We start from the raw sequence: 25,195 nt of genomic DNA, 5'->3' as shown, positions 1-25,195 counted from the left end.
TCCAGAGTAAGGAATGAATGGCTTCCCACAGGGCAAAACCCTTTATCTGGGCGGGAGTAACTGCAGACCTAGTCTAGAGATTTCAAGTACCTGCACTTGTGACCAAGTCTTTACCCCAAGGTGTCCTGTGTCCCTCAATTGGATGAGCGAAATATACAACTATTCACAGCATATACTTTAAATTGCAGAACTCCATGTTTTTGCACTGAATATGTATTACAATTATTGTAATTGGTCTATGGTGAAGTATGGCTATAAAGGGTCTTAAAGAAAAAAAAATAAAAAATCCCAGAGTAGACAATTGTGCACAGGCATGTAGCCTAACAGTGTAGACACGGAGGTCAAGCACCGGGCCAAAGTAGGCAAAATGCCTCTTCAATGTGTGTTGAACATTAAATCGCCTAGGAGAACAAAAAAAACAAAACAAAAAAAAACACCTCCATATACAATAAAAGTATATTGTAGAGACTAATAAATATTAATAAACCTGTCTACATAAAAGCAATACACTTGAGTTTTAAAGCTATATTATACAGTAGCTGTCTGTGTTCAATATATCTTGCAGGAGTCTCTTATTGAAGCAAATAGCTGCATGCTCTTACCTCCAGGCAGTTCCTGTCTACCGTCACCTCTATCAAGCATTTTCCACTATTAGCTGAAGATGAATAGAGACCCTGACTTGGCCGGCCAAACAAATCTTCCTTCCGAGCATTCGGCTAAAAATAGTAAATAAACATAACTAAACCTGCACTCAGCAGCAGGATTCCTAGAAACATTTTACTATTTAAAGACAAAACAGAAAAAAAATTACAATGTTATCAACAGTGTATAAAGAGAATTTTGTACTTACGTTAAATCCTTTTCTCATAGACCGTTGGGGGATACTGGAAACACCATGGTGTATAGAGTTTGAAGCAGGGAACCTGGGCACTTTAAAAGCAGCAAACTCAGGTTCATCCGGCTCTATAGCCCAAAGACGGCCGGGGAACTTCAGCTTTGCCTTACAAATCCAAAGGGACAGGCCAAATGTACAGAATGAGTGGGAGAGGAGAAAAAAAAAATTCCCAAGAGAACCACAAACCTAGCAAGTATAAAACAGAAAAGCAGCCACCAGCAGCACAAAGCATAAAGGAGGGCATCCAGCATCCTCAATGGACTATGAGAAAAGGATTTTCACAGGAAGCCATTGGTGAACACTGGAAATACTATGGGGAAGTCTCACAGCTGTTCCTAAGGGAAGCGCGTTCTAATCGCTGGCATCTTTGGACACAGAAGCATTAAACCTTTAAATGTGTGCTTCACCAACCTAGTATAATGCACCCTGACAGGTTCACTTATGGCCATAAGTGACGAGCTCTAAGCCTGATGAATTACTGAAGAAATACACCTGGCAATGGGCTGTTTGGAAGCATGCCAGCCTCTCTTGTGGACATTATAAATGACCAACAGGTCATCAGTCATGTGCAAAAGCTGAGTCCTATGGACATAGTTCCACAATGCCCAGAGAACAACGAAAGCACTCCACTTTGCGGATTAATCAAGGTGCTATGTTTGACGTCTGGTTACTCTCACTGCACCACCAACTGTTGAAAGCCATCCGGGTTGGAGGAACTATTCCCTGGGCTGGAGAGTATGCCTACTGCCTATCTTGTCCAACCCAATGCATGATCCTATTCCTCTCTCATTGCAAGGGCACTCTTAAGAGTCAGAATGGATCTTGAAGGAACTCGCTCACAAAAAATACTGAACAGAGCATTGGAAATCGCTCAAAACTTCAGCAAATTAATTTGGAGCTTTGAATCCTCTGGAGTCAAAAAAGACCTTGTAGAAGGGACTGAAAAAGCAGCCTTGTAGGATGGCATACATTATCACAATCATCCTGTCCCAGATAGACAACTGGAGACCTCTGGTTGTCCACCAGTGGAAAAACAGTTGCACTCCAGGGTACAGTTTGAATGGTGTTTGCTGGTAGCACTTGCTGCATTTTAAAATCACCTCGATCTGGAATGCCTACAAAAACTATGCCAATTGCACAGTTCAAAAGTGGATACCAGCTTTCCCAATACCTTCATGCAAAAAAAAACCCCACAAACACCAGGGACTTCACTAGTACCTGCAGGAAGAGAATGATGTGCTCCGATCAGAATCACCTCTGCATAGGTGTCGAAGGCAGTGGAGGATTATCCACTGGGCAAGCAAGATAGGAAGCAAAGTAGAAAAATCTTAAACAGATCATTCATATAATGGTCCATTAGCCCTCTGGATAGGAGAAGGGCAGCATAACTTTTTCTGAAAATCCTTGGGGCTGTAGCCAGGCCAAAAGACAGGGCATAAATTGAAAGTGATGGGAGTGAACGACAAACCTGCGAAGACAGGTTTTCCTCCCAGACTGGAGCGTGCAAGGACTCAGCCTCTTTTGAGGGTGGAGACATTTATGGTGGTGGAGGGATTCAAGATGCAGAATGGGTGTTCTGGTTTCCAGGGCAGTAAAAGATTTAAATGAAAATTCAACAAACTTTCATTTGTTCTGGAACCGGAATGACTACTACTGCGGAAAGTAGGGACTTATTGATGACTAAAAGGGCAAATTGTTTTGTCCACAAAAAAAAAAAACAGACATGTCCCCGCCAGAGGTGACCGGGGTGGGTCACATTACCAACTGCTTATCGAGGTCTTTTGGGTCAAGGGACACTGGGAGATGGTGTTCTTTTCTCCCTGTCAGAGTTTTCAGAAATCATTCCATTCTGTTTGGGACCGAACAGACGTCTCCAAAGCTTGGAAGATATTCCGAGTCTTCTAATGCTGGCCATACACTAGCGCGATTTTGGGCCGATTGCCCTGTTTCTCGACGTGTCGTACAATGAATCGTGTCAAAATAGTCTAGCATTTAGGTAGGGTACGAACCGATGCGGTTCCTGCCGCTCTTAAAACAGTATGATCAGATGTGCAGCCCATCATATCTATCGTACTCGTATGCAGACCGCGTGTGTTAAAAAGCAGCAAATCGTGCTGTCGGGACTGCCAGGGAGTTCAAAGGGAATACGTACGATGAATCGCATCGTACTAGTGTATGGCCAGCATTAGACATCTGCAATCTCCAGGATTATACGAAGCTAGAAATCATGGCATACCAACCAGAGGCCGAAACGGACACTCAGAAATCCTAAAAGAATGACTGCTTCCCCTAGATCAGGAGTGGGGAACCTTTTTCATGCCGAGGGCCATTTGTGATATATGTAACATTATTTGCGGGCCCGATGCAGGCCACGTCCCCTCAATTTCACGTCACACGGGGCGGGGCCACAATCACCAGTGATTACAGCAGTGGGCGAAGCATCATGAGGATGCGCCGAGGAGCTGTAAGGGCAGCGGTGTGACCGTCTGAAGCCTCCTACGGATGCTCCAGGCGGCACTGCTGCATAGATTATGGTACGGGGTGCCATTCTAGGCATCCTGCTAGCCAGATGAGACTAGCAGAAAAAAAGTTCAGAGGGCCAGACCAAATGATTCCGCAGGCCTTATATACTGCCCCCCGGGCCTGAGGTTCCCCATCTCTGCCCTAGATACATGGAGGCCTCACAAAAATGCTCCCCCACAATTGCAGAAAATCTGGTTCTGCCTACTTTTCCAGTGTTTTATTGACCCAAGCCCAAAAAAAGCTGGGTTTAAGAGTGTGCCCAATTTTCCTCTGTTCTATCCCATAAAGTAGCAGTGTTCGGAATAATCGTGGCGGCTTCAGAGAAGTGAGCTATGTGAGAATCAAGGGTGGAGTTTCTAATTTTAAAGTAAACTGGGGACGTAGATGATAGAGTTACAGCAATCAGTGGGATACTTGGAATAATTTCTCAGTTGTGGTCCAAACTGCAGCAAACAGGTCCACTAACCAAGTGACAGGAGGAAGAGAAACTTTCTTTTGAAGAAATTTTGCTTCCTCGATGTCCCAGATTTGTAGTGTGCGCTGGACAGCACCCATAAGATCTTCAAATCCAGCTTCCCCGAAAATCCTCACCAGGTTACAACGATAGCTCAGGATCAAAGCCCTCTGCCACCTCACCTTCAAGAATCAGACTCTTTTGGAGTGTGGAGAAGTGACAGAAACCACCACTTCCATGATCTAAAAGAAGTGAAGGCAAGGAAAAGGACAGTCACAGGAGACCCTGCACTAACTGAGACCTGAGACCCAGACAAGCTGTCAGATTCTAAGGAAGCAATTGCTAAAGGGTGGTAGTCAGAGACCCCTATGGGTCCCATGACTCTGCTAGCAGGAGCAGAGGATGGAGAGTCTAAGCTCGTCAACCCAATAGTACTTGGCAAACTCCGAGAAATCTACAGGTCTGGCCAAGGCTCTCTCTCCTATTCAGGGGGTGTACCTGCAGGTAAAGGTCGCACACTAGTTCTCCACCTCACGTGCCATGTGTGGGGCATCTACCTTTGAACAAGCAAAACTTTTTGGCACTGTATCTCCTACAGGCTGTGCTCTGGATGTAATGCCCGTCCTGGACATATAGAAAAACAAGAGATATGGTAAGAACTTACCTTTGTTATCTCTGTTTCTACGAAGTCCATAGGGTCCACAGGGTTGACCTTGGGGTATAGCTGGATCTGGATCCACGGGCACCACGCAGTTAAAGCTTTAGCTGCTCCCAGGATGCTCTTGGGTCCATCCTCCTCTATACCCTGCCCCCGAGCAACAGGCACCCCAGTTGGTAAGCAGCCCAGGCCGGAGGAGGAGACTAAACAGAGAGAAGGAAGACTGGAACACACAAGAAAACCATACTCACAGAAAAGGGAGACGGAAAACCGGTGACCAGCAACACAGCCCTTTTGAAGCCAGGTGCGTCAGGGCGGGCGCCCTGTGGACCCTATGGACTTCGTAGAAACAGAAATAACAAAAAGTTCTTACCATATTTCTTGTTTTCTACTTCAGGGTCCACAGGGTTGACCTTGGGGATGTCCGAAAGCAGTTCAACTAAGGGCAGGGACGCTCCTGTGCAGAAAGGAGAATCCTGCGCCCAAAGGATGCATCCTGAGAGGCAAAGGTGTCAAACGCATAAAACCTCAAAAACGTCTGAATGGAAGACCAAGTGGCTGCCTTGCACAGCTGAATAGCGGAGGCACCACGTCTAGCAGCCCAAGAAGGACCCACAGACCGAGTGAAATGAGCCTTAACAGAGGCTGGAACAGGTAAACCTTCCTGTACATAAGCCTCCCTAATAACAGAACAAAGCCAACGGGCTAAAGTTTGTTTGTTGGCAGGCCAACCCCTCTTATGAAAACAAAAAGAGGACAAACAGAGAATCGGACCTTCTTCCAGAAGCAGTCCGATCAACAAATTCTGAGAGCACGGACAACGTCCAATGAAGCCTCGCCAGCTGTAAGATCAGGGGACTGAAAAGCTGGCACCACCACTTCCTGATTGATGTGGAACTTAGAAACAACTTTACGCAAAAACTTAGGACGAGTGCGAAGCACTGCTCTGTCCTGGTGAAAAATTAAGAAGGGGGGACTACAGGAAAGTGCCCCCAACTCGGATACCCTCCTGGCCGAAGCAATTGCCAAGAGAAACACAGTCTTAAGTGTTAACCACTTGAGGTCAACCGACTGAAGAGGTTCAAAATGAGGTCCCTGCAGGACCCGAAGAACCACCGCCAAGTCCCACGGAGCCACTGGAGGCACAGACACCCTGGAAAAAGGTGTGAACGTCAGGCAATGTAGCGATTCTACGTTGGAACCACACAGCCGATACATGAACCTTCAGGGAAGCAAGACGTAAGCCCAGGTCAAGACCAGACTGCAGAAATGCTAAAATCCTAGAAACACCTGAGGATCAAAGTTTCTGGACTCACACCACTGAAAGTGTGCCACACTCTGTGGTAAATCCGTGCAGAGGCAGGTTTACGCGCCCTCAGCATGGTACTGATGATAGAGCTTGAAAAACCTCGGGACCTTAAGACGGCTGTCTCAAGAGCCACGCCGTCAGACAGCTGACCCAGATCTGGGTAAAGGCAAGGCCCCTGAGACAGCAGGTCCCGACGCTGAGGCAGAAGGAACGGGGCATCTACGGACAAGCTCCTGAGATCGGAGTACCAAGGACGTCTGGGCCACGCTGGAGCCACCAGCAGAGACGTGCCCCCGTCCTGTTTGATTTTTCTTAGTACCTGAGGTAGCAGGGAGATCGGTACGCTAGGTCCATTTCACCGACAGAGCGTCCACCAGGCTTGCGCCTTCGTCCCTTGTCCTTGAGCCGTACACGGGTAACTTGTAATTGTGACGGGAGGCCATCAGGTCCAACTCCGGCAGTCCCCATTTGTCCACGAGAAGTTGAAACACCTCTGGGTGAAGCGACCATTCCCCGGGATGCACGTCGTGACGGCTGAGGAAGTCTGCCTCCCAATTGAGGACTCCCGGGATGAAGACTGCAGAGATTGCTGGAAGGTGGCACTCCGCCCAAGCCAGGATCTGAGACACCTCCGACATCGCAGCTCGACTGCGAGTTCCTCCCTGGTGATTGATGTACGCCACTGTGGTGGCGTCGGATTGCACCTGAACTGCCCTTCCGTGAAGAGCGGTGCCTGACGACAGTAGAGTCCTGTACACGGCCCGCAGTTACAGCACGTTTATGGGAAGAACTGCTTCCTCCGCAGACCAACGGCCCTGAAGAGACAACGAGCCGGTCACTGCCCCCCCAACCCTGGAGACTGGCATCTGTTGTGAGCAGAACCCAGTCCGGGATCCAAAAGGGGCGACCCTCGATGAGATGAGCTGGTTGAAGCCACCAAGCTAGAGACTGGCGCACTTCCGAGGACAAGACCAGTGTCTGGGATCGGATCCGGTGAGGTAACCCGTTCCATTCCGATAGAATCTGCCCCTGCAGGGGCCTGGAATGGAACTGGGCAAACTCCACCATGTCGAATGCCGACACCATGGACCCTAGGCCTCTCATGGCCGAGTGTACCGACACCCTCGCACTGCTCAGGCAAATGTATACGCAGTTGTAGGGAGGACACCTTTTCCGGAGTCAGGAAAATCCTTTGCTGACGAGAATCCAGAAGGGCTCCCAAATGAACCATCCGTTGTGATGGGATCAGAGATGACTTCTTACAATTTATCAACCACCCGTGTGCCTGAAGACAAGCAATGGTCAGGTGGAGATGTCGAAGTACCACCTCCGGGGAGCTCGCCAGCAGCAGAAGATCGTCCAGGTACGGCAACAGAGACGTAGACCCTGACCCCGAAGGTGGGCAGCCATAACCGCCATCACCTTGGTGAACACCCTCGGAGCCGTGGAAAGGCCAAAAGGCAACGCCCGAAACTGGTAGTGATGTTGCAGGATAGCAAACCTCAGATACCGCTGGTGTGCCGGTGCTATGGGCACGTGGAGATAGGCGTCCTGGATATCCAGGGAGACCATGTAATCCCCGGGTTCCATCGCCAGAATGATGGAACGTAACGTTTCCATCCTGAACCTTGGAACACTGGAGGTATTTGTTCAGAGACTTCAATTTCAGGATAGGGCGATGAGAACCATTGGGCTTCTGTACCAGAAGCCGAGTAGAATAGTACCCCGTCCCGCGTTGAGACTGCGGAACGGGAACAATGACCCCTGCTTGTAGCAAGGATTGTATAGCCACCTGAATCTGGGAAGCTTTGGTCTTGTCCAGAGAAGGACTCGTGCAAAAAACTGGTGGGGCGGCCTGACCCGAAAAGACAGGGCATACCCCTGAGAGACTACGTCTTGAACCCAGGCATCCGTGGTGGTATTGTGCCAACACTGGGCGTATTGGAGAAGTCTGCTTCCCACTCTGAGGTCCCCCAGAGGGAGGCCCATCCCATCAGGCAGCAGATTTATCCTCCTGCTTGGAAGAAGGGCGCCGAGCACTCCAGGCTTGCTTCTTGGGTTTAGAGGCGGTCTTAGCCGCCAACTGCCTCGGGAAGGACTGACCTTTTGCCTTATCCTGAACCCTAAAAGGAATGAAGAGCTGAGCTCTGGACCTTGGCAGGCGTTGCTGCTGAAGGGAGGAAAGCTGACTTGGATTTAGCCAGGGTATACACTATTTTGTCCAAGTCCGGACCAAATAGCAATTCTCCATTGAAAGGTAAGGCCTCCAGACCTTTCTTTGAATCAGAGTCCGCTCTCCAGGACCTCAGCCATAAGGATCGGCGGGCAGACACTGCTGCAGCCGATACTCGAGAGGTCAGCAGACTAGCATCCAAAGAGGCTTCTCCAATGTAGAAAGCAGCATCTCTCATCTGACCCAACAACGGCCCTCTGGACATCCGGAGCATCGTCCGAAAAGGTATCCTCTAATGCGTTAGCCCAACCCTCAATGGCCTTGGCCACCCAGGAGATGGCCATGGACTTTCGGGCCACTGCCCCTGAGAGGGAGTAAATGGACTTCAAGCAAGTCTCAACTTTTCTGTCCATGTGATCCGTCAGCGAGGATATAGACGATAATGGCAAAGTAGCGCTCCTTATTAAACGGGTGACGTGGGAATCCACCGCCGGTGGAGTTTCCCATTTTTTACAATGTGCCTCAGGAAAAGGGCAATTAGAAGCCAACCGCTTCTGTGGTAGGAATCTCTTACTGGGCGCCTGCCAAGCCACCGCCATATGATACGTCAACTGATCAGACAGGGGAAACACTGCAGAAGCCACCTTAGTTTTTTTTAAACTAGGATACTTCGACTTAGGAGCTGGTGCCTCATCCTCTATTAGGAGAATGGCTCGCACCGCCCTAACCAGCGCTCGCACATTAATGGACGACTTGGTATCCACTTCCTGGACCGATGTGTCCGAGTCAGTGTCATCATGAACCTCCCCATCATCTGAGGACCCCTCGGAGTCCGATACATGCACCGCCTGCGCCATTAGCGTGCGTTTTGACGCCCTAGAAGGCATGTCATTCTGCAACATTGACTGAAAAGCCGAAGACGCGGACGCCAAATTTTGTACTGAGTTGGAGAGCACATCCACCCAGGGTGGTGGAGTCGCCACAGGGGCCTGAAAGGGAACCACAGACTGCTGCGTCACAGGGAAAGCCTGTATATACAAAGGTAACCCCGCATAAGGACCAACAGACTGAGACCCGAGGGGGCTCCGCTATAATTGCGGGACACCCGGGGGAATGGGGGGACGGCCGGCTGGGGCAACGCCCTAGTAGGGACAGCAGTCGGGACCGACAGACTGTCTGCAATAGACACCAGCACCTGAGAAAACATTGCCCATGGTGGTTCCTGCGTCATAGGAGGTTTTGATGGGCCAGGAACCACCTGGCACCGTCTACACAGGCCATCCTGTGACAAATCCTCCCTATCCACTCCTGCCGAACAGCGTCCGCAGGAGACCAACACCGGAGCCACGGAGTGCTCAATCTGAACAACAGCCCACAATATGGAACGGTGTAGCACACCACTGTATGTGACGGACCTCACAAATACGTAGATCTATATAAGTGAGGTACACAGAAAGAACACCCCTCCCCCGCGCACCTGTGGGCCGTAGGAGAAGTAAAGGGATAGGTATAAGCCGACAGTAAGTAGAAATAAGCACAGACAGGCAGCACTAGCAAAAGTCACATACCATGCAGAGAAGATATACCCACTGCACCTTTCCACTACAATCAACCTCCCAGATTCAGTGTCTGGGTGGGCTATAGCACGGTGTACACTGTCCTTGATCGGGAGAGAGGTACACAGGGGGACCGGTCCGCGTGCTCCCTGAGAGATCTGTGCTGCCACAGAGAAAATGGCCCCCAGAGACCTCAGAGAAGGAATGACCGAGTAACCGCAGCTCAGCGACGCCAGACTATGTGCTGAAAGGCGTGCTGAGCTGAGGGGAGGAGCCACTAAACAGGGAAGGTTTCCTCCTCTGGCTAGCTATTAACCCCCGGGTTGCCAGCATCCCGCTTGCCGCTAAATAACCTTGGTGGTTTGGTGGATTGACGGGGTACTCCTCCACTGGAGTGGGAGCCTGCCGCCACCGCTAGCAGCCCCCGGTCTGTCCCCTATAACCGGGGGCAAAGGACTGCATATAGAGTAAGACCCGCGAGCCGCCGCTAATCGGCGACTCGCGGCTTACCTTCTCCCCAGCGACTCCGGCAGCAGCCCAGGGAGGTACCCAGAGTCGGGCTAGTACGGACTCTGGCCTCCCGCCGCGATCCCCAGTGTGAAACTGGCGTTGCGGCGCCAGCGGGGAGTAAGAGCGGCAGTGTGGGCGTCTGTACAGACAGCCCTTCGCTGCCACGCTAGAGAGCCCCTGTTATAACATAAAAAACGAACATGCTCTTTTTTTTATTTATTTAAATAAAGCTATTCCTGATACAAGGGGAGCCCGCTGCCGCTACTAGCGCAGCCGGTCTGTATTGCGGCTAAAGACTGCCTTTCATCCCCGCGCGCAGCCCAAAGCGCTGCGCGCGACTTACCTGGCCCCGTAGAATGCGGCAGCAGTCAGTGGGGGCTCCCGGAGCCACGCTAGTACTGACTCCGGGGTCCCGCTGCGATCCCCAGATCAGTACTGGCATTGCAGCGCCAGCGTGGACGTCCAGATGGACAGTCTGATGTTGCCGCTCTGAAGATAGAAAATATAAATAAAATCTTTTTAAAAATAAGAATAAAGCTTAGGGGCTGCTTATGCAGCCCCCCTGCGCAGGGTGACCCGACTCCGGCCGGGCACCAACTCAAACTGAGGTGCCTGTGGCTCGGGGTATAGAGGAGGATGGACCCAAGAGCATCCTGGGAGCAGCTAAAGCTTTAACTGCGTGGTGCCCGTGGATCCAGATCCAGCTATACCCCAAGGTCTACCGTGTGGACCCCCTATGGACCCTGAAGTAGAAATATAAAATGAGGGCAGAGAAATCTAGGACTGCTGGAGGTGCATAATCCAGAAGGACGAGGTGCTGCAAAACACACAGGCCAGGCACAGAAAAGTCCACAGAACAACCCCAGCACTCCAATGCATCTCAACACTACTTTCCCTGCATTGGAGGGGAGAGTACACGGGAGGAGAAGGAGCTGGTGCTGGCTGCTCCCTGAAAATGGCATCTATTACATGCTTTGGTGGGCTTGCCAAGTGGCATAATACCTAGGTTTCTCCATTCTCTTAGAGCTCTACATGTGGCCTGCACAAATGGAAAGGCGCTGAGCTGTTCGTGCAAAGTTGGGAGTGTACAATTTTATAGTGAAAAATGCAGTGGCGGCAGTGACACGTAAGGTTTAATCGGCAGCTAAAACCATTACTTATATAAAGAGAGACCATTGCAAAAGTGAATTCAGAATAAAATACAACTTTTCAGTGTACGTAAGATTTACTCATAAAAATTTAATTTCCTCTCCTAATTAATTGCTTTAATTTTGTAACTTTTGAAAATGTAATACGGCTGCTTGGGAAGAAAGAACTAGGGTTATTGATGTTCACCAATTTACGAGAAACACCATTAGATGAATAAAAAGGGGACTGTGTAATCCTCGATACAAGGGAATCCACGTGTGCCTAGGGATGACATTGTACACACGGCAGGGGTACAGGATACTGTGGGTACTGAGACCAGTCCTTGAACTAAACTTCCACACTCTTGAGCACAATCACTGGAAACCAGTTTCTTCCCTCACTTCTCACCACACTATTATGATCGGAAAGCTATAGATGGTAAATGGTACAGAACAGAGGCCACACATACCAAATGGGGAGAAGCGCCATGATCTGTTTTATTACCGTACATTAATTTCTACTTTAGGGCACAAAGTCTTGTTAGCCCTTTACAAGACATCAAAACAATGTCACTGTACAAGATCAGATGCATCCAGTCTTCAGAAAATTCCATCTCCCAAACCTGCTTTAAATTTAACATGTGTTTAACAATTTTTCTTCTTCTTTTAAAGAAAGGGATAGGTCAACCACCAATCTTCATCTCCACCACAATATAACAAAGCATAATGTCATTTTTCAGAGTAGCATATATTGGCTGTGCTTTAAAGAAACTTCACACCATTGTGTATCCCATGCAAATTGTTTTAATTTCTAGGATCGAAACACCCAGGAGTGCGAAGTCTGACAATACCTGTAATAGATGCGGCTGGTCAGCAAGTGGGATAGCTTCTGCTAGAGGAACTTCAAAAGGATTAGGTGGAATGCAACCGAGGAACGTCATAGAATCCGAACGGCGGAAAAAGGGGTGATTCTGGCCCGTCTCGGCAGGTAATGTATCGTCATCCTTGTCATTTAAAGTGGAACCTGACAATTACATATAGATTCCCATTATACACATTTATATACTGGTCTCAGTGCACATACAACAGGAACTTTGACAAATTGAAGAATACGAGCCCATAACAGCAAAAGCACACGTGTAACTATTTGCCATTCTTGTCCACATGGTGGACGCAGTAATAGCTGTTTGCTAAACAGGACTCTTCCCAATGATATATAAGCCATAACAGATCTGTGCAAAGTCTATATTTTTATCTCGACATGTACAAGTCATCCAGAAATTAATTAGCAAGTAAAGGAATGTGATAACGAAGTGTAAATAACTTCTCTGCACTAACTCTGATTGGTGTCATCATCATTTTCATGCTCCGAGTCCTCATTATCAAGGCCGAGCTCCAAGAGTTCCCTGGTCCTAGAAAGAAGAGCATGAACATTGATTAACAAAAAAAACTACCATTCTCTGACATAACTGCAGCAGAGAATGGAGAGTCAATTTACTAAGAAACAATGACTTGACATGGTTCAAAAATACTACAGGTTCAGTCCATGAAATAGCTGCTCTAGTGTATACACGCCACACATTAAGAGCTTAGTCTAGTTGCCAACATAGTTTTAGACCATAAATGTTTAATAGACACAAAGTTGTTCCGCTAATCAGAACAAGCTTCGATAAAGCTCAGCTTTCTTCCTTCTGTATCCCAAAATGTGCAGTTTGTCACCACAATCACCAACACTCTTCTGAGTTGCGTAGCGTAGAGCAATATGGCAGTGACCAAGAGCTGTTTTCACAGTAACCAAAATTACAGGCAAACGTACCTTTTTCGTTCCAGCTGTGGAGTGTCCAGTGTGGTCTGTTGGTTCATGGCTTTAATCCAGTAGATAAGAGCCTGGAAAACATATGCCACGTGTTTCAGGGAACAAACGTCCAGCACAGGGAGCACATCAGAGTGTTCATCATTGTGTGAGCGCATTAGTGAGAGCGCATAGTTTAGAAAATCTCCACGCGCTGACATCCCCTGGCGAGCGCTCAGCAGCGTTGCTCTTCTAGAAAGAAAGAGCAACATTACTTTAACAGTTAAAAGTAGCTAGTATTAATATTCAGACACTAAAGGCAAAAGGCAAAATTAAAAACAGAGTTTAAGGTGGAATTTCTTAAGATACACTTTATAAACACCATAGTTACCTATCTTTGGTTCTGTGTTCGACCCAATCCAGCAGGTACCCTTATGCCTGCCATAGTTTGGCAGTGGCCTCCTCACTTCTATCTACCTCCTTTGCTGGGATTTTTTTTTTATTCATAAAAGCAATATTTTGGTGACCGATAACACCATGCCACAAGATCACACCAAACCACAAGATCAGATGGACCCTATGTAAATAATATTTTGTGATCATGTGTAACTTATTGACCAACTCTAAGTAACTCGAAAGTGAGATTTTAAGTCTGTGAAATCATCTCTCTGAATCCATCAGGAGTATAGGTGCCTGGCCATGCGTTTGGACACTTAGAAATCAGATAGTCTGAAGTCGTCCCTATTTATATCCCTTAGCATGCCAGGAATCTGTTATTTTACTAATCAGGTGCTGCGTAACCAAGAGATGAACAAGATCATCAGGAAATGTCCTCCTAGAAAAAGTGACCTTAAACAAGGGAGAACTAATTGCAAGTGTCCCCCAACGCATTCAGAGAAAAGGATTTAATGCAAGTTTAAATATCCTGTTCTCTCATTTATCCAGTCAGAAAATACTGGAATCACAAGGATATTGCACACAACTACCCCTCGGGGAGAGTACATTCTATAGTTGCTGTATGCAAAGTTCTCTGTTCAAAGCTTGCATTCTTGGATGTAAAATCGGAACTTCTAAAACTTTGCATGGACAGAGGGCGCGTTGGCAGTTCGACGTAGCTGCTCAGCCAATTCCTCATACTAAGCAGCCCATGAGGCAGTAACTGATCTAGTAGAATATGTCCTAACACTTTCAGGTATCTGTTTCCCTGCTCTAAAGTAAGCTCATCAACAATACTCCGCTTGGTTGCAGGCCAACCTCTACTGTGGGAATCTAACAGGAACAAAAGGTCAGTTTTGCAAAATTCTAACAGTTCAGGGGTATCCAACATGTGGCCCACCAGCTGTTGTGGGACTACACATCCCAACATGCCTTGCAATAGCATTAGTATGCAGCTGGAGGGTCGCATGTTGAATAACCCTGACACACATCATTCGAGCCCTGACAATATCCAGCAAGTGAAAGACTCCCAGTTCTTCCAAAGATTAACCACAGCCCACAACCATAATGATGATATTTTCTCATTTAAAACTAGACACTACCTTAAGCTGAATTTTTTGATTTATTTTTTTTTGGTTTTTTTTTAAAAAGAATGCAAGACAGAGCACTTCTATTCATAACTCTTTCATTGTAGATATAGCCAAAAGAAAGGTTGCCTTCCTATGTATGAAACTTCAAACCCAACAACTCAGGAAAAAAAGGAGGATGTTGTCAGGCCGTTAAAACCAAGTTTAGGTCCAAAGAATATTTAGGAGAAATGAATAGTGGATGTGCATTCTAGCAAAGGTGCCAGCTTCTTCTGAAGAGCCAGAGATCTTTTATTTTATAGAAGTCTTAAGTCAAACCACTTTCAAATGAGCAAAGGAGGTAGAAAACTCAAAATTCTTGCATCAGATGACGAAACTAGCTTTATAGCATAAACCATGGTCTCAACCACACTGTCAGAGAAGCACTTTGCCTGAATAATTGTTGTACCAGCAGCCCTACTGTTCCCGTCATAACTGTCCCGTCTTTTAAACCAAGACATTGCTGCAAACATGAGGTGGTTATGTACCATTCCAGTGCCAATAGAATCGCATGAACACCCTTGCTTACCTTCTTTAGAATACGAGGAAGTACTGATGGAACTGGTAAATGAAAGTTCCATGGGACAGACATGCCAACTACCAAACGCCTAACCTTGAGCAGTAATGATACAACTTGAGTTGTGGTTCAACTGAGATACCATTATGTCAACTGCGGGATGATACCATTTGCCCATGACCTATTGAAACATTTCATGGAGGAAGAAAACACTCTCCAGAGGGTTTTATTCATGGTCAGGAAGTTCTTTCTGCCTCCCTGTTGGACAATGCATGCCAAACGCTGTGGTGTTCTCCTACCATCTTTCTAGTCTTTCCTTGCAAAGAGCGCTTAACACCATTCTCCGCTGCAGTAAATTTATGAGGAGCTTTGACTCCTGAAATAAGGCCCCACAGACAGCACTAACGAGAGTAACAGTGCCCTAAAGGTTGACATCTGTAGTCACAATTGACACGTCCCAAATGGCAAAGGAATTACCTCTGGTCAGGATATCACCCTGAACTCCGAAAGGAGCAACGAATGCTCCCTCTAGATACCGCCCGATGAACTTGCCCCATTTTTCCAAATATGAGAAATACTCTCAGACAGAACCATGCAAACTGTACCATTTTGAAAGTCAAGACAATCTATCCCAAGAGCCTCATGAAAGGATTCTGTAACCGTTTGTCTTGGTAAGTAATCAAGGAAAAAAACCGAACAGGATTTTACACTGAGACACTTACTAAATGGATTCCCGGCAGGCTCAGGCTGGGTAATTCCTTTGTCTGTGTGTCAGTGTTTCCAGTATCCCCCATTTGGATGAATATGTAAGAGGAGGAAAGAGAAGGAAGACTGGTACACAGAAGAATCACACTCACATACTAGGCAGACTTAGACCGGTGACCAGGAAACCCAACCCAGAGAAGCTAGGGGTGTCAGGGCGGGCAACCTGTGGATCCTATGGACTTAGAAGAAAGAGCGTTAACAAAAAGGTAAGTTTTGCCATAACGCTCATTCTTCTTCAGGGTCCATAGGGATACACAGGTATACCATGGGGATGTCCCATAGCAGTATTCAAGGGTGGGGACATTCCTGAGCTGAGAGGAGTGTCCTGCATCCAAATGAAGGATCCTGAGAGGCAAAAGGTATCGAAGGCATAGAACCTAAGAAAGGTGTGGAAAGAAGACCACGTGGCTGCCTTACAAAGCTGTTCAGCTGAGCGCCACAGAGGGCTACCCACGAGGGACAGACAGAGCGAGTGGAATGAGCAGTGACGATAGCTGGTACAGGAAGGCCGGCCTGCGTATAGGCCTGTGAAATAGTCATGCAAAGCCATCTGGCCAGAGTCTGCTTGTTAGCTGGCCAGTCCCTCTTGTGGAATCTATAAAGGACAAATAGGGAATCTGGTTTTCCAAAGCAAATTTGTACGGTCCACGTAGATCCTGAGAGCACGGACCACAACCAAGGAGGCCTACAGAGAGGTCTGGTGATTGGAAGGCCAGAACTACAATTTCCTCATTAATATGGAAATGAGACTCAACCTTGGGAAGAAAACCAGGATGAGTTTGAAGAACAGGCCTGTGCCGATGAAAGATCAGATATGGGGAGCGACAGTAAAGCACCCCTAATAAATCTGACACCCTACAGGCAGACGCAATAACCAGAACAGTCTGCAGTAAGCCACTTGCGTTCCACTGAATCCAGGGGTTCAAACGAAGGGCCCTGAAAGGCATGGAGAACCACTGACAAATCCATCGGAGCAACTGGAGGGACAAAGGGAGGTTGAATACGGAGGACACCTTGGAGAAAGGTGTGGACTTCCAGCAGTGGGGCAAGTCTGCGCTGGGACCAGATGGACAGAGCAGAAACATGCACTTTTAGCGAGGCTAGACAGAGTCCAAAGTCCAGTCCTGCTTGAAGGAAGGCCAGGACTCGAGACCCTAAAAACCTGGGAGGGTCGTAGTTTCTGGTATTACACCACTGGAAGTATATATGACACTGATAGATTCGGGCAGATGCCAGCTTACGTGCTCTGAGCATAGTCTGGACCACAGTGCGAGAAATCCCTTTGGATCTCAGGAGGGATGTCTCAAGAGGCACACCGTCAAAGACAGACGACCCAGGTCCGGATGTAGACAACAGATCCGGCCGTTGAGGAAGTAGAAAAGGAGCATCTATGGAGAGGCTCTGTAGATCGGAGTACCAATGTCGTCTGGGCCAGGCCGGAGCCACCAGTAGGACAGTGCCTCCCGTCTTGCTTGATCTTCCGAAGGACTCGAGGAAGCAGGGAGACTGGAGGGAATAGGTACGCCAGATGGAAGAGCCACTTCGCTGACAAGGCGTCTACGAAGGCTGCTTCGGCACCCCTTGTTCTGGACCCGTACACCAGCAGCTTGCGATTGTGTCGGGAGGCCATGAGGTCCACCTCTGGCAGGCCCCAATTTTCCACTAGAAGTTGAAAGACTTCTGGGTGGGTGGAGAGACCACTCTCCAACATGCACGTCGTGACGACTGAGGAAGTCTGCTTCCCAATTTAGAACTCCCGGGATGAACACCGCTGAGATGGCCAGGAGGAGACATTCGGCCCATGTGAGAATACATGACACTTCTGACATAGCTGACCGACTTCAAGTGTAGGCCACTGCAGTGGAGTTGTCTGACTGCACAGGCTGACCCTGAAGAATGTCCTGAGCCAGAGTGAGGGCATTGTAGATGCCCAATACGTTGATTGGTAGGGTTGGAGCTCCAATACGTTGATTGGTAGGGTCGTCTCGACCGAAGTCCAGTAGCCGTGGATGGAATGTTGAACAGTCACTGCGACCCAGCCCTGGAGGCTTGCGTCTGTCAGGAGGACCCATTCCGGGATCCAGAAGGGGCGACCCCAAGTTAGGTGTGCCGTCTATAGCCACCAGGAGAGGGGCCGACGCACCTCTGGAGAGAGCACCATCATCATCTTGGGTCTGATCCGGTGAGGTAACCCGTTCCACCTGAAAATGTTGCAGGGGCCTTGAGTGGAACTGAGTGTACTCCATCATGTCGAAGGTGGAGACCATGGATCCCAGAATTTGCATTGCTGAGTGAATTGACACTTTGTGACTTGAGTAATCTGCACACTCGTCGTTGCAGTGTGGAGATCTTGTCCGCTGTCAGGAAGAGCCCCCAGATGGACCCATCTTTTGGGACGGGCCCAGGGAGGACTTTTTACAGTTGATTAGCCAACCATGGGCCTGATTCAGACCCACTCGCGAGCGGCTGTCCGCTCGCAAGTGGGTCGATGTTCTGGACTGAGCATGGGCACGACGGAGGGAGCTCCGTCGGGCGCATGCGCCAGACGCGACGAGCGAAGGAAAGTCCTTCGCTCGTTGTGTCTGATCAAAGGGGGCGTGCTGTCGATGTTGATTGACAGCACGCCCCCTTTGGTAGGCGTGCCTCCCTGACGGGGCGTTCCCACGGGAACGCCTCCCGTCAGAAGCCGGCCCACTGACATCACTAGTGATGTCAGTGGGAGTGATTTTGGCTCTGATAGAGCCAAAATCACTCCGGAGCTTGCGGTTGAAAACCTCAACCGCAGGCTCCGGCTCGCAGTTTCGATGGTCGCGATGGTCACGACCATCGCGGCCATCAAACTGCACGCTCGTATAGCCTGTGGGTGGTGACCCACAGCTATACGAGCGTCCAGGAGGACGCTCCATTTTCATGGAGGCCGGCCCTCATTCAGAGCGTGCGCTCTGCTCAGAGCGTACGGCTCTGAATGAGGGCCCATGTCTTTCCAGGAAAGCAAGGGTTACCTGTAGATGGTGGAGAGCTTCAGATTTTAGATTGAGGATAGGGCGATAAGACCAGTTGGGTTTCTGAACCAAAACAGGGTGTACTAACCTTTCCTTTGCTGTGATAGCGGAACTGGAACGGTTACCCCCCCCCCCCGCTTGCAGCAAGGACTGATTGGCTTTTTGGAAGAGCAGGGCCTTTGTCGGATCCGAAGGAAGGCCTGCGCAAAAGAATTGTTGGAGTGGCCTTCTTAGAAAAGAGATGGTATACCCGTGAGAGACCCACTTCTTCTACCCAGGCGTCTGTGGCAGTCAGATGCCAGTGCTGGGCAAACTGCAGAAGTCGGCCTCCTACTCTGGGATCTCCCAGGGGGTGGCCCGTCCTGTCAGGCTGAAGGCTTGTCCTCAGATTTGCAGGCCAGGCATCTGGTGGCCCATGTCTGCTTAGACTTGGGCTTGGAGGCCTTAGTGGAAGCTGAGTGTCGAGGAAAGGATGATAGGACCGGATCTGAGGTTTGGGTGTGGATGCTGAGGGTAGAAAGGCAGTATTTGATGCTGCCAATGTAGCCACAAGTTTATCCAAGTCAGGGCCAAACAGGATCTCCCAGTGTAGGGTAGACCCTAAGGCTGGGTACACACGTAAAGATTTTCTGTCCAACCACCCAACTAGTTGATTGGTTGGAATAAAAATCTGGTAAGGTATGGGAGTAACTGATGATCAGCAATTTGCTCCTAAATGCCAGAAAACAAAAATGGTCATCAGACAAGTTTGTTAAATGTTTGATATAAACAATTTGTTCAAACAATAGTTTGTCCATTTTCCGGCATTTTGGAGCAAATCGCTGATTGTCATTTGTTTTCATACCTTACCAGATTTTCATTCCAACCAATCAACTAGTTGGATGGTTGGACAGAAAATCTCTAGGTGTGTATGCACCTTAAGGCCTTTTTGGTATCAGTAAGCCAAAGACTACGATGGATAGCCACTGAAGTAGCCGAGGCTTTGGAGAGCAGGAGACTAGTATCCAAAGCCGCTTCCCCTAAATAGGAGGCCGCATCCCTGATATTAGCTATATAGGACATCTGTTCTCCGGAGGCCTCTAAGGAGAATGATTCCTCTGGAGCATCTGCCCAGCCTTCAATGGCCTTAGCCACCCAGGACAAAGCTGGATGAGCAATAGCTCCTATAAGAAAATACACAGATTGTAGGCCAGCCACAATCTTCCTATCCGTTGGGTCCTTCAGTGAGGAAGCTGTAGAGATAGGTCAAACAGAGCTTTTATGCAAATGTGTGATATGGGAATCTACTGCAGAGGAGGCTTTCCATTTGGCACAGTCAGCTGCCGGATTAAGATAAAAAGATCAGGTGATTTTGGGGTTGAAACTTCTTTACCAGGAGTATTCCAAACTGCTGTCATGTGTTTCGAAAGCTGATTTGAGTGAAGAAACTCTGCCAAAACCACCTTTTGTTTTTTAAATAGCGGGTGTTATGGCTTGGGGGCAGGCTCATCTGTTATCTGGGAGGACAGATTTGACCGCTCACACTAAAGCCAGTAAATTGATTCTAGACCAGAGTTCTTCCTCCCCTGAATTAGACTCAATATTCGACAGATCAGCATCGTCTGCCTCTTCAGATGACAGTTCTAAGAGTTGCGTAGATTACGAGATAACACAGGACGCTTAGTAGTTTTACTAGGTAGGGGCTTCTCACCTTGCAACATAATTTGAAAGGCTGTAGAGGTAGCCGCCAGACTCTGTACTGAAGAGAACATATCTACCCACTGGAGGCGGCATAGGAGGTACCTGTAGTGGCAACACAGTAGGGGGAATTACTGCCGGGACTGCTAGGTGGTCTGCAAAATTAGTCAGCACCTGACACAAGGAGGCCAGGGGGGCACTTGGGCAGGGGCTGGAGGGACTGGTGAAGTAGAACACTTTGCACAAAGTCCGTCCTGAAATAAATCCTCCTCAGATAAACCTGCTGTACAGGGTCTGCACGAAAGCAGTATAGGTGCAGCCGCTTGTTTGCTACTCTTGACCTTGCTAGACATAGTTGCAGAGTAGTATAGCACAGTATGGCACTGAGCAATATGCAACCACCAAGTATGTGACCATAATCACTAAACACAACTGGGCATGCACTATAGTGATTCTACCTATGGTTTAGATAAACTGCAGATCATAGCTCAGATATGGCCCTGAGTGGAGTGTAACTGCACAGTATGCGACAACCATCACAAATACAAGTAAATGTGAAGTGCAGTAGTTTTATACACCGGTATATTAGGGATCATGAAAGAGCAAATCAGATCTCAAGAATATTGATTGAGAGAAGGGATTGCCCTGTTGTTCAACAGCGAAGGAAGGTGTGGTGAAAAGTCATGGTGCTCCAACCCCTCAGGCTTACATATGTAGTGAGCAGGATCCAATCCTGAATTAGAAGTGTCTTCCATTGTCCAAGTGGAAAACTGGAGCCACCACAGGAGGGAGTGAAAAGGAAATGAGCCGAGAACGCAGATGAAAATGGGAGAGGTTCCACTTGTAGAGAATTTCCATCCAGTGGGGCCTAGAGGAAAATAGAGCATATTCCATCATGTCAAAGGTGGAAACTAGCTTCCCCAGAACTCACATGCAGAGGTGGATTGAAACTCGATGCATCCATAGCAAAGACTGTATCATGGATTGTAATGACACAATCTGGTCCCTGGGTAGAAAAACTCACTGTGCCCTGCAATCCAGCAGAACTCCCAGATGAAGCATCCGTTGCGACAGCGAAAGGCTGAACATGTGCCAATTTATGAGCCGTCCGTCCGTCTGAAGAACATGCATCGCTAGGAGATGTTCATGAAGAACAGGAGACTGGGCCACAATGGGCAAGTCATCCAGGTAAGGGATCATCCAAATCCCTCGAAGAGGGAGGTCAGTCGCCATTGCTGACATAACTTTCAGGAATACACGAGGAGCTGTTGATAGACCAAACGGTAAGGCTCAAAACTGGAAATGGTCTGATAGAAATGCAAGACGGAGATGTCGCTGAGGATCCTTCTGAATGGGACTATGTAAACAGGCATCCCTGATATCCAAAGATGCCATTAAACCTCCAAGCTCTAAGACCTGTATGATAGACCGGAAGGATTCATTCCTTAACTTTGGAACCTTGAGGTAAGGCTTCTTTGAAGACCAAAGCATAATGCCACGATACTATGGTTTGTACCCAGGAGTGAGAAGTTGACTGCAGCCAGACCTCAGAGAAAAGAAGTAGGCAGCCTCCCACTATGTGAACTCCCAGGTGGGAGTTTACACTGCCATGACGTATGTTTAGCCGCCTGAAAGCGTCCTGACCAAGTCTGTCTGCCAAAGAGCTCGTCTGAGAGCAACTGCTAAAGATTAAACTTTCTTGGAGAGGAGACAATACTGTTACCTATATGTTGGACATTTGTGGGACTATGAAGCTTTAAATCAAACAGTTTAAAAAGGTTTTGCTAACAGACTCTGCAGGAAGTTTAAAAGCGTACCTGTTGCCTACACAGTGGACACAGCATTTTTGAACAATGAACCAATACATTTGAGGCCTTTCATGCCTGGACAATTCCTGTAACAGCTCATCTTTTAACAGTACCATTTGAAAAGGATAAGAACAAGGCAGCATTGACTAAAGTCTAAATTATATACCTTCTGCCTTCTAGTGTCCTCAAACTTGCTTCTTCACGTGCAGTCATCCTCTCTCTACGGGTAGGATTCTGGGATGCATGGAGAGGATGGTTTGGATGACCAGGATCCCCAGCAGATGACAAAGCAGACCCATAACGAAGCTGAGCTTCAGTGGAGTCCATTATGCTGACCATCCAGTTCCAGGTTGGGATAAGTTTTTCTTCTACATAGTTCTAAAGCATAAGACAAACAGGCTTGAATAGGAAGGGAGGCTACTAGCTAATGATATTTAAAAAAAATTATATATATATAAAATTGATTCTTCTCAATAACATGAAACCCACACACAAGTAAATAATAGAATACCTGCAAGTTAACGGCATCTTGGTAAGTCAGTTTTACAGCAGCAGGAATCTGAGAGTAGACCAGGTGGTTATACTTGGGAATCAACCCCATAAGATCCGATATTTGCCGAATGACTATACTGTAGGCCCTTGCTAGGCTGCTGGCAGATGTCAGGTAGCTGCTGGAGTTGCTTGCTTCGAGGGCGGCTGCAGCACTGGAACTCATGTTGCCACTTCGACGTAAACTGGATGGTTCGATGTAAATCAGCGCACCTGAGCTGGCTACAGAATGAACACAACATAAAAATATCACAACCAAAATACTTCCAGCACAGAAAACAAGTGTTGTAAGAAGTCCTGAGTCTAATTCAGATTGATGGTGTACAATTTTATAACAGATTTCAATTTTGACAACTATATTAAGCAACTTTGGTTAAAATTAAACAAAGGAACAAGTTCTAGTTATACAATCTAGAATTTTTTTAGACTTAAGCAAGAACTATTAAAGGAATAAATGGTAATTAATATAAAATAGATTTGTTTTCAAACTAACCTATACAGCGTCTGTGTTTCAACATAAAAGGACACTTGCACTTGCCTGCAGGGGTGGAGGTGCTAGATGGAGCAGTATTTGGTGCTCTTTGATTCTGCGTGTTCCGTACAGCCCACTGCATTGAACGAGGAGCTTGTGCAGCACCATTAGCATGGGTGCTGTTGGTAGACCTCTCCAAAGGTTCATCAATCATGAAGGTCTCCTGGTCAAGATCGTCGCTTTGACTACTACTGCTGTCAGAGTCACTGGAGTCATTGGACTGGGAGTCATCTTCAGAAAAGAAAGCTGGGACACTGCTTGCACCTGCACAGGAATAGGTTTATGTTTATGCCTATATAGAGACTATTTGTTCCACAATGACATTTGCTCTTCCGTGACCTCACCTGCTTCTGAACCTGCTGTGGCTGCAGTGACCACACTTCTGCGGCCACTAGCATTGTCCTGGTTACTGTGGTTACTCTCGCTGTCACTTTCGGTCTCTGCAGCAGCTAGAAGATCTAACTCCATATCACTCCCTAGAATACAAATTCTCATAAGGATGTGGACTCCGCATAGGTGTATAAAGTTTATGATTATTATACAGTGCACACTACCATCTTCATCGTGCTCATCATGTTGTCCTTCAGCTTCTGCGTTCTCCTCCCCATGTTCCTCTTGTTCATCGTGGTGATCTTCCTCACCAGCCACTCCTTCAACAACCTCCACCTGACAACAAACCAGACTTACAGGATCCAGAGAAGAAGCAAGTGTCCAAAACAGTGGACACTTTAGTCCATTGGCGACTTGACTTTACCACTACCCTAATCAACATACAGATGTGTCCACATACACCTATCCTCATTGTGCCAATTAAAGCCCCTTTGGCAGACAACAGACGCTCAAATACTAATCCTAAGTACCTAGTACACTAAGAAGTAAGATGCAAAACTGAATGAAAATAACAATTCAGGGTAATAGTGCATGCATACACACACACAGTTAATTACACACAGTTAATTACACATAGTAAATAAAACACACATATACCCTAAAAAAGCAAGCCTAAGACTATTCAAAGCATAATTTTAAACTACTAAACAAAACTGTCCATATTTAAAAGCTGAGAAGTTACCTCTTCCACATCTGCCGATACTATGTCATCCTGTTCCTCATCTCGGCTTCTCACAGGCTGCGACTGACTTATCCTCCTTTGCTGCGGATTTCTAATGATGTATGATGACTGCGACTGACTGGAGCTGAATGAGTAAGTAAATGGTTATTAGATCATTGACCATGTGTGGGCATCATATTGTGTAAAAAGAAAAACAAAGAAGATACTATAGCCTAATCAGGTAGGATAAATGCTCTAAGAAAAAAAAAAAAATAATAATAATAAAAAAACAGGATTTTGGTACTTACCGATAAATCCCTTTCTCCGATTCCACAGGGGACACTGGAGTTCAAGACAGTGGGGTATAGACGGTGGTAGAGCAGAGCCTGGCACTTTAAATAATTCTGAAGTGTGACTGGCTCCTCCCCCTCTATGCCCCATCAGCCCCAGTTTAAGAACTGAGCCCGAGAGGAGACGGTAGACAGTAGGAAAATGAGGAGAAGGAGAAGACCACAGAACGGAACAATACCGACTGAAGAAGAACAGAGGAACCCTCTGCAGGGAACACATGCAGTCACACAACTAGATAAGGACCCAACAAAACGGCAGGAACGCAGCGCTGGGCGGGCGTCCAGTGTCCCCTGTGGAATCGGAGAAAGGGATTTATCGGTAAGTACCAAAATCCTGTTTTCTCCTTCATCCACTAGGGGACACTGGAGTTCAAGACAGTGGGGA

General features: G+C 47.6%; 1 protein-coding gene across 2 annotated transcripts in view; it reads right to left on the bottom strand.

Moving 5' to 3' along the window:
* Positions 1–25,195, bottom strand: part of UBR5 (ubiquitin protein ligase E3 component n-recognin 5) — a 162,981-nt gene that overhangs the window by 28,030 nt on the left and 109,756 nt on the right. For both annotated transcript variants that reach the window (XM_088442666.1, XM_088442667.1), the window contains 10 exons: positions 24,482–24,605; positions 23,964–24,075; positions 23,754–23,885; positions 23,416–23,673; positions 22,840–23,099; positions 22,495–22,706; positions 13,022–13,249; positions 12,544–12,617; positions 12,057–12,229; positions 603–716 (listed from right to left, as the gene is read on the bottom strand). In XM_088442666.1, coding sequence (XP_088298792.1) covers positions 603–716; positions 12,057–12,229; positions 12,544–12,617; positions 13,022–13,249; positions 22,495–22,706; positions 22,840–23,099; positions 23,416–23,673; positions 23,754–23,885; positions 23,964–24,075; positions 24,482–24,605 — 1,687 coding nt within the window. The remainder of the gene's footprint in view (positions 1–602; positions 717–12,056; positions 12,230–12,543; positions 12,618–13,021; positions 13,250–22,494; positions 22,707–22,839; positions 23,100–23,415; positions 23,674–23,753; positions 23,886–23,963; positions 24,076–24,481; positions 24,606–25,195) is intronic.

This window comes from Taudactylus pleione, unplaced genomic scaffold (genome assembly GCF_031769625.1).
Source record: "Taudactylus pleione unplaced genomic scaffold, aTauple2 ptg000314l, whole genome shotgun sequence".
Lineage (NCBI taxonomy): Eukaryota > Metazoa > Chordata > Amphibia > Anura > Myobatrachidae > Taudactylus > Taudactylus pleione.
This window is presented reverse-complemented; position numbering and strand designations above follow the sequence as displayed.